The sequence below is a fragment of the Vipera ursinii genome (assembly GCF_947247035.1).
Source record: "Vipera ursinii genome assembly, chromosome: 9".
Lineage (NCBI taxonomy): Eukaryota > Metazoa > Chordata > Lepidosauria > Squamata > Viperidae > Vipera > Vipera ursinii.
In genome coordinates, this window is record NC_139523.1 from 9,219,085 (window position 1) to 9,228,091 (window position 9,007).

The window sequence follows — 9,007 nt, forward strand, 5'->3', positions numbered from 1 at the left end:
GCTTGCCAGGTGAACAGAAGATCGGAGAGAGGGGGGGGAGGGAGAGAGAGAGAGAGAACACTCATGCACAGCAGCCTCTATTTCTTTTTTAATTAAACGCTTCAATTATAAAGCTCCCCTCCACCCCCTCGCATTTTGCGGCTCCCAGTGTTTTTTCCCCCTCTGGGAAACGGGTCCAAGTGGCTCTTTGAGTGTTTAAGGTTGCCGAGCCCAGCTCCAGGATGATATCAGTGGCTACTCAATACAGTAGACTGTGGCCTGATCCATACAATTTGCTATGCTACATTATAATATGGATTGTTGGTTTTGGCTTACTGCTGCTTGTAAAGTATTGTTTATGGATTAATGGGTTGAACGAGGTCGTGCAGTGTCACATTTTTCAAAGTGTGACTCCCAGTTAGCTGCCAATAGTCACACTAAATATGTATCATATCATAAGGATAATTAAGTTCAAAATAGTTTAGTTGCTGTGAATGAACAAATATTAAAAATCCATCTATCATTGCAGAAAAGGATAACACTGAAATCCATGATCAAGATCATGAATTGAAAACAAATGATGTGACTGATGATCACAATTGAAAATCTAAATATTTCCTCTATTAGTCAATGTTGCTAGTAACTAATCTGGACTATGCGATTTAAATAGTACCAAAGATTTGTAACTGCAGGAATAACTACGAAGTTTCAGTTTTTGTGCAACTATGTCAGCAGTCATGTTGATAACTTAAAAAGAAAGCTGCTGTCTCTTCATTAAACAACTGGTTTAAAGTGACAACTGAAGAAATCAGTTGCCATCATTTTCATTTATTCCATTATACATTGAAATTTATAAGGTCTACAAAACTCAATCAAAAGTCAAGTAGTTCTAGCTATCCAATAATAGGTACATTATTTCTAAGCAAGTTTAAGAATCAGAAAGAGAACAGATTTATTCTCATTTCAAAATCTCTCAAGTTGGCTAATCAAACTATTCCTAAATTTTGAGCAAGCATTTAAGCAAATTAAAGCATTTAAGCAAATTTCTCCATCTTATTTCAGTTAAGTGAAATTAGCTTTTATGATTCCACAGAATTTCAGCAACCTTTGTATTTAGTATAGTATTGATATTTAAATGTACTACACTAGGTTGACCAATACCTATGCCTGCCAATGTGTAACAGAAAATGCAATTTTCAGGGGGAATAAGTAGGTTTCTCCCAATGAATCAACCATCTTATGCAATCTTTTATTTCAGGTGACAGGCTATAAGAAGCTGTAGCATATATTAAAGTATCGTTTTCAGAACACAAAGACTGTTTCTTCTATAAATATTTCAGTTCTCATCCTTAGAATAATGGTAAGACACTAAGTGCCCCTCACCATTACTATATCCAGGGATCCTCACGGCCACAAAAATACCTCATCTTCATGCTACTGAAATGATGACGAGCTAACACATGTCAAGACTTGGTGATTGGTGTTTGGGTATACTAGTGCTTTTCAACACTATACTGGAGGAGGATTCTGGGAGTTGAACTCTATTGCCCACTTCTAAGTTGCAAGGTTGAAAAACAATGCTACTTCCAAAGCACAAGAAAACCCTGATCACCTCCTTTCAGTCCCTAGTCTGCAGGTCCATAGTTAATGGAACTTGCCATTTAATAAAAAGGAGATGTACAGCGGTCATCTATTTCACAGCAATACAATGTTCCTTTAACAGGTAAGGACTGCCCCACAAAGCCTGAACAGTCACCTTTTCTCCCAGTCCAAATGTAAGCATGAAACTCCACCCCCTTCTCAACTGTTATGCACAATCCCCATTGCCCTATATCCTCAAAGTCTACTCATCCACTCTCTCACTTTAGCTCCTTCCCCCACCTATGTCCTCCAGAAGCGGGGGAAGGCCATACTGCTATTCCCATAAGCATTTAGCATCAGACAGCTGGATGGCACCAGCTTGGGAAGTCAGGACTGCTTCAACTCTTCAACCCCTTCATAGAGTTTCAGATTGCTTATTGACCCCCATATGAAAATAATTTAATAAATACGACTTTAATAGTACTATTATTAACAGTAGTAATTAATAAAGACACTTCCAAGGCCATTCTCGCCGGCAGCTGTCTATCCGACCCTGGGTAACTCTGCCCCAACACCAGGCACCTCACCTGCAAGACTAGGTAGTGGAGACCCTAAAACAATCAGACCCTAGTCATTTATTTATAAACCCACCATTAAAATAACACAAGGAAGCAAACGCACCAAATGCTCCTTCCTATTTTCGACCCCTTAGTGACCCCTTGTTCTCATGAGAACATTTACGATCCCTTATATCAGGGGTCTTCAAACGTGGCCCTTTTATGACTTGTGGACCCTGGTTGAGGAATTCTGGGAGTTGAAGTCCACAAGTCATAATAAGGTCCAGGTTTGAGGACCCCTGCCTTATATCGACCCCTCATTAACCCCCCAGCCGTTCACTTGACCCCCTTTGGACTCTCCCAAGTCATTTGCAGATCTTTTGGACAGTCCTTTTTGGTGGTCGGTATCGATTCTGCCTCCATTCTGAAGGAGCAGCCGAGACACGAAGGCTAATAATCCTAGGACAAGGGCTAGGCAACCTCGGCTCTTTTATGACTCGTGGACTTCAACTCCCAGAATTCCTGAGCCAGCTGGCTCAGGAATTCTGGGAGTTGAAGTCCACGAGTCATAAAAGAGCCGAGGTTGCCTAGCCCTGACCTAGGAGAAGCCGGGGGGGGGGGGTCCACAAGGGGCCTCTTGCGCTTTCCGGGGAGCAATGAGGCCTCCTCATCTCCTCTCCGGGTCCCAAGGCCCCCGCCCCAGGCAACCCCTCCGCCTCACCTGCGCTGCCGATTTCCATTCATGGACTCGGCGCGGCCGCTCTGTCGGATGCGGGGGGGGGGAGGGCAGCGCTCCGGTTCTTCCTCCTGCTCAGTTCGCGCCGTCCCGGTCCGGACCGGCCGGGCCTGAGGGGGCGGCGGTGGAGACGGCGGATCCTTTTCCTCCTCTGCCTCGCCGCCCGAAGTCGGGTCGCCTTTTCTTCTTGCGCTGCTGCTGCTGCTGTTCCTGCCTCAGCCCAATCCGGCCTTTCGTTCAGCTGCGGGCTCCGGAGGTGGCCAAGCAGGCGGAAATTGCGTGGCCGCCCGCAGCCCAGCTCGCCCGCTGCTCCGCCGCTGACCGACTGAGGGACCCGAAGGAGCCCAGCTCTGAGGAGAGCGGTCTTCGGCGTTTGAGGGGGCGCGCATGCGCCACCCCACTCTTTCCCCCGCTCGTTCCGGAAACCCCTCCCTTCTCGACTCTTTGGTTAGCAGCTGCTCTTCAGCCTTCCTGCGGGCCTGCGAGGGTGGGGGAAGGGGGAAGGGAAGAGGGGACGGTCTACTCCATGGGTCTTCAAACTCGGCCCTTTTATGACTCGTGGACTTCAACTCCCAGAATTTCTCAGCCAGGCATCATGCTGGCTGAGGAATTCTGGGAGTTGAAGTCCATGAGTCATTCGCCTCACAAAAACCGAGTAGCACGCATGCGTATTTTAACTTCGCTTCCGGCCGCCGGAAGTCCCTCCTCGACCTGAGACTTCTGCTCTCTATAATTCTTTCCTCCCGCGCAAGTTCGCGCTTCGCTCGCTTAGCTCACTACGCACGCGCGAGCCTGTTGCTGGGCCGCTCCTCCAAGAGCGACGAAGAGGCGGGGCTTCTCGCAAAGGAGCATGAAGCGGGCTCTTTTTTTTTATCATTTTGTTGGCGAGTGATCCAGTGGTGGAGAGTTGCGAGTTCGAATCTAAGGCCAGGCAATAACTAATGACCAGCAATACCAAAAGTTAAATGAGCAGTGGTTTTAACTAACATTTGCTTCTTTAATCCTAGCTGTCTCTGCGAGAATTTGAATTGTACAAACGGAATTGCTTCTCTTTTCTCACCATAGCTGGATGGAACAAGCCAATTTAACACATTGCACGAACCAAATGTACAGTAGTTTGTGTACCATCCCTTCCAACCTCAATTCAGGGTTGTTGTTGTTGTTTTTGTAATATCAGTGACTAGGATGGGCATCGGAATACTGATCCAATCTGCAGATTAAGTGAAAAGAGAGGAGAGATTTAACTCTGGAAGTTGGAAATATCAAAGCAATTTTGGAAAAAGAAATGGGCTGAAAGCCTCAGAATAAAATTAATTAAGAGACAAATCTAAAGCTTTAGGAAGCAAAAATGAAGTGCACAGGTGTATTTTTTTTCAGTGTTAAAGAAATTACCACTGAATCAGAGAATGGAAAGGCTGGAGAAGTTTTGGAGGTGCTATTTTGATGTTTCTTAAACTTTTTCCTCCCTGGACCCCTTCCCATTTTTTGTATAGGTTGCATTTGATATTTACCATATTAAAAATTAAAATTGATGCATTCATGGAATACTGAATGGTGTAAAAATAAAAACATTATTAAACCCATTATTAACATATTCTTCATGAAAAACCCATTTTTTTTAACAAAAAACAGCATCCCCTGGATGGTATTCTTTTAACAATTTATATCATTGAGTTCTTCCTCTCTGACTTGGTTGTTTCCTTGCAGATGTTTCATTACTCAGCTACAGTAGGTAACATCATCAGTGCAAGTCAGTGTGGGGTTTGCTCTCTGTTTATATGCAGTAGTTTGCCCTGCCAATTTTGGGGAGGAGTAGTTTATTATTTATAAAAGGTAAAGGTTCCCCCGCACATGCGTGCTAGTCATTTCCGACTCTAGGGGCCGGTGCTCATCTCCGTTTCAAAGCCGAAGAGCCAGCGCTTGTCCGAGGACGTCTCCGTGGTCATGTGGCCGGCATGACTAGATGCCAAAGGCGCACGGAACGCTGTTACCTTCCCACCGTAGTGGTCCCTATTTTTCTACTTGCATTTTTATGTGCTTTCGAGCTGCTAGGTTGGCAGAAGCTGGGACGAGTAACAGGCGCTCACTCTGTTACGCGGCACTCGGGATTCGACCCGCCAAACTGCCGACCTTCTGATCAACAAGCTCAGCGTCCTAACTCACTGAGCCACCACGTCCCTTATTATTTATACGCCACCTTTATTATTTCTACAAATAACTCAGTAACATGTCTAAAATACCTTCCTCCTCCTATTTTCTCCACAACAACCCTGTGAAGTGGGCTGTGCTGTGCTGGGCTAGGCCATGGAGGTCTTCTAGTCCAACCCCCTGCTCAGGCAGGAAACCCTATACCAGGGGTCTTCAAACTTGGCCCTTTTATGACCTGTGGACTTCAACTCCCAGAATTCCCCAGCCAGACCCCTGCCCTATACCATTTCAGACAAATGATTGATCAATCTCTTCTTAAAAACTTGCAGTGTTGGAGCATTAACTTCTGAAGGCAAGTTGTTCCACGGATTGTTCTCATTGCCCAAAGTCAGCCAACTAACTTTCATCCCTAAGGCAGGTCTTGAACTCACAGACTCCTGGTTTCTATCCTACTGCTTTAACAACTAAACTTGTATGCTCTTGTATGGTCAGAGTATTGACCATACATCAATATCAGAGTATTGATTAGGGAACTACCAAGGAGAATATCATACTCCTGAAAATTCACCTTGCTGGTTTTTGCCCAGTCTTCTAGCTTGTCAAATTTCCTCCTGAATCTTCTGATTGTTTTGTAAGGGGTTGCTATTCCTTGGAGTAATATTGGGTTACCAACTATGAGTAAGAGTGGGTGCAAAACTAGAGTGTTTTTTTCTATTTAACATTAACATTAATTAGCATTAGCAGAAAGGACAATGTCTAAATTACAGGAGTTGTGAGTTCCATTTTATTCTGCTTTGATCAGACTGCTGTACTACCCTCCCTTCTGAGCACTGTATTTTAAGAGCAACTATTCAGAGAAATTGGAACAGATTGAGAAGGGGGAAATTACATGATCAGGGCCTAGAAACCAGGCACTAGGAGCGGTGATGCAAGGAAATAGGAATGTTAGCCTTTAGGAAAAAAAATGATAGCATTCTTGAAATACTTGAAAAGGCATCAAACAACAACGCAAAAAGTCCTATTGTGTTTTATCCAGAGTGCATGACCCAAAGAATGAAGGCTACTGCTAAGCTTGTAAGCCGCCCTGAGTCTTTGGAGAAGGGCGGGATATAAATGGAATTAAAAAAATAATAATAAGATTTTAAGTTTCAGGAAAATCCCAACAGAATTTTTGAAAAAGCTTCTTATGGGTAAGAACGGGGCATGAAGAATTGGATACACTCTCAAACAGAAACTAAGATAGTCATCTGTCTGGGACGCATTTTTAAATTGCTGAGGTGAAGGAACAATGCTGTACAACAATAAAATAATATTCTTGGAATCCTGCAATCTTTCTTTCTTGATTTGACCTACCTTAAAAGTTTGATATGAAGTCTTGAAACCCTTTTATTGCTTTTCAGAATATTACATCATAGGGTTTTTTATGCTATCTTTGTGTTTAAAATGTCCATATGCTGCATCTCTTCTATTTAGATTGTTTTCTTGTATTTGCTCAGTGGAGCATGATGTGTTTCGGAGAAAACAGATTTTCTGAGAAGGATCAAATAAGGAAGGAAGGAGGAAGGGAATGGAAGATTTTTCACTGGAAATAACGAAACTTTACAGTACCAACCCATTTTCTCTTCTCTGGGTTGCAATCATTCTAAAACAGGGGTCTTCAAACTTGGCCCTTTTATGACTTGTGGACTTCAACTCCCAGAATGCCTGGTCAAGTGGATTGAGACAATACTAGTAACTCAACAAAGCCTATCTTGCAACTCCTTTCTGATCTACAGTGTTATAGTTCATAGAGTTATTGGCCTCTTGATTTATACTACACCCCATCTGACTACCAGAGGAGCTGGATTAAAGAATACAGCTCTCTTTGAATACATGAATTTTATAAATGGCTTCAATTTTCAGGATTGCAAGAGAGCCAAACAACTTGTTTTTCATTCTCTAAAAGTCCTTGGTCAGGGGAGCGCCTACTTAATACAGAGCATAATTTACAGACATTCCAAAGAAAACAAGGTTATTTGAAAACACCTGATGCAAAGGTCACACATAGACACCCAAAGAATAGACTGTGCAGAAATATTCTTTGATATGCTAGACCAGGGGTGCACAACTGTGGCCCCTTTATGACTTCAATTCCCACAATTCCTGAGCCAGCCATGCTGTCCTGAACCTATTGCCACCAAGCAGCTGCACCTCATGTACCATGAGACTACAACTCCCAGCCAGCACAAAGCTTCTGCCAATTGCAATCCTAGCATAGCTAAAAGGCACTAGGATGGAATAACTGTCCTAGAAGAAAGTTAAAACAAAATAAAACTAACCCTCCACAGTTTTGCAATATAGCATTGTTTCCTCCCTTTGTTATGTCCTGTTTCACCCCCTTATTGTTGCATTTATGATGGTTATAGAAAGATATGCTGTTGTTGTTGTTATTATTATTATTATTATTATTATTATTATTATTATTATTATTATTATTATTATTATTTAAAAAATCAAATAAAGCCCAGTTTACTACTGTCAATCAAGGTTATGCAGCAATAGTTTAAACCCAGTGAATAAAACAGAACATGCAATGCTCAATTTCAAATAAACACAAACACACACACAAATCAAAGCTACACAGACAGATGTGTTTTGTGAACATTCTGTATTTACACATCCACGCTTCCTTGTAACAGGTTAAAAAAAAACTGTTTTGAACATAGACTAGAATTGCCATCAGTTTAAAACTTTCACAATTATTTAGAAGTGCAAAATTACATGCGCATGTGTGATACGGGTTTTGTTTCTTTATTATTATTATTATTGCTGTTCTGCTGCGTGGCTCTCACAAGATAGAACCAGCACAACAAGTTTGCACTGGGCTGCCAAGATGCTTTTTAACACTTGAATAAAAAGGAGGGAGGGAGAGAAGGAAAAAAAAATACTGGAAGTTGCATCTTTTCTACAATGTCAGCTTTTTATGGTCAGTGGTTTGTTTCGTTGGTCCCAAAACGATAAGGAGAAAACAAAGAAGCAAAAAGAAAAAATAAGAAAGCATCAGTAACTTTTCTTTTGAGAACAGTCTTTAGGAGGGAGAAAAAAAACATTTTGTACAATTTTCAACAGATTGGGGGGGGGGGGAACTGCTCTTTCAGACAAAAGCTCCTGGCACCGTTTAAAGTTGTAGAACAAGAGCTCAGAAAGGCATTTGCATCCAATTACGGATATTTTGACCAGAACTCAAAAGTACTGGGGAAGGTTCTGAAGCAACCACCAAATTAAAAAAAACAAAAAACACCCATGCTTCCACTTACAACTTCTCAAGTGAATTTTTCCTTAGGTTGGGAATGGGGGCAACTTCTCGCTTTCCAGGTCTTGCTGGCTTCCAACTCTGATAATCCCCACCCAGCGTAGATAATGGGGTTGAGATGATGTACGTTGGAATCCAGCCACACCTAGGTGGAGGTGCGTTCTCCGCCCGTGGGGGTTGGTTTCCGAACATTTCGTTACCAGGCTAGGTAACATCTTCAGCGGAGTTTAAGGAATGTCACTGTTGATGGTCTTCTACTTAGAAGGGCTTTGGGTGGTCAGTAGGTGGAAATGTGATGGAACCACACACGAAGCCCTTTTAAGCAGAAGAACACCGACCTTTCCGAAATTCCGCTTAAGACGTTACCTATCCTGGCAACGAAACTTTCAGAAACCAACCCATAAGCTCAAGAGAAGGCATCTCCACCCTCCTCCTACACCCGAGCTACAGATATTTACCACTATCACAAACCTAGATCAGTGTTTCTCAGCCTCGGCAACTTGAAGAGATACGGACTTAATCTCCCAGAATTCCCCAGCCAGCTCTTCAAGCTGCCGAGGTTGAGAAATACTGACCTAATGCTTGAGATACACCATCTTTACTGTAAACATCCAGGATGAAGGAATTCAGGCTAGTTCTGAATCCAGGTCCTTGCGATGCCAGCTTCGAATGTGGGACCAGGGCCCACCGCTCAAACCACTGGATTCCAATCTT

The 9,007-nt window shown here is 42.9% G+C and overlaps 1 protein-coding gene across 2 annotated transcripts in view; it reads right to left on the reverse strand.

The window, feature by feature from the left end:
• The window catches only part of AGO3 (argonaute RISC catalytic component 3), a 43,384-nt gene extending 40,209 nt beyond the window's left edge, over positions 1 to 3,175 (reverse strand). For both annotated transcript variants that reach the window (XM_083369745.1, XM_083369744.1), the window contains exon 1: positions 2,839 to 3,175. In XM_083369745.1, coding sequence (XP_083225871.1) covers positions 2,839 to 2,857 — 19 coding nt within the window. In that variant the 5' untranslated portion in view covers positions 2,858 to 3,175. The remainder of the gene's footprint in view (positions 1 to 2,838) is intronic.
• Between the last annotated feature and the right edge of the window lie 5,832 nt (positions 3,176 to 9,007).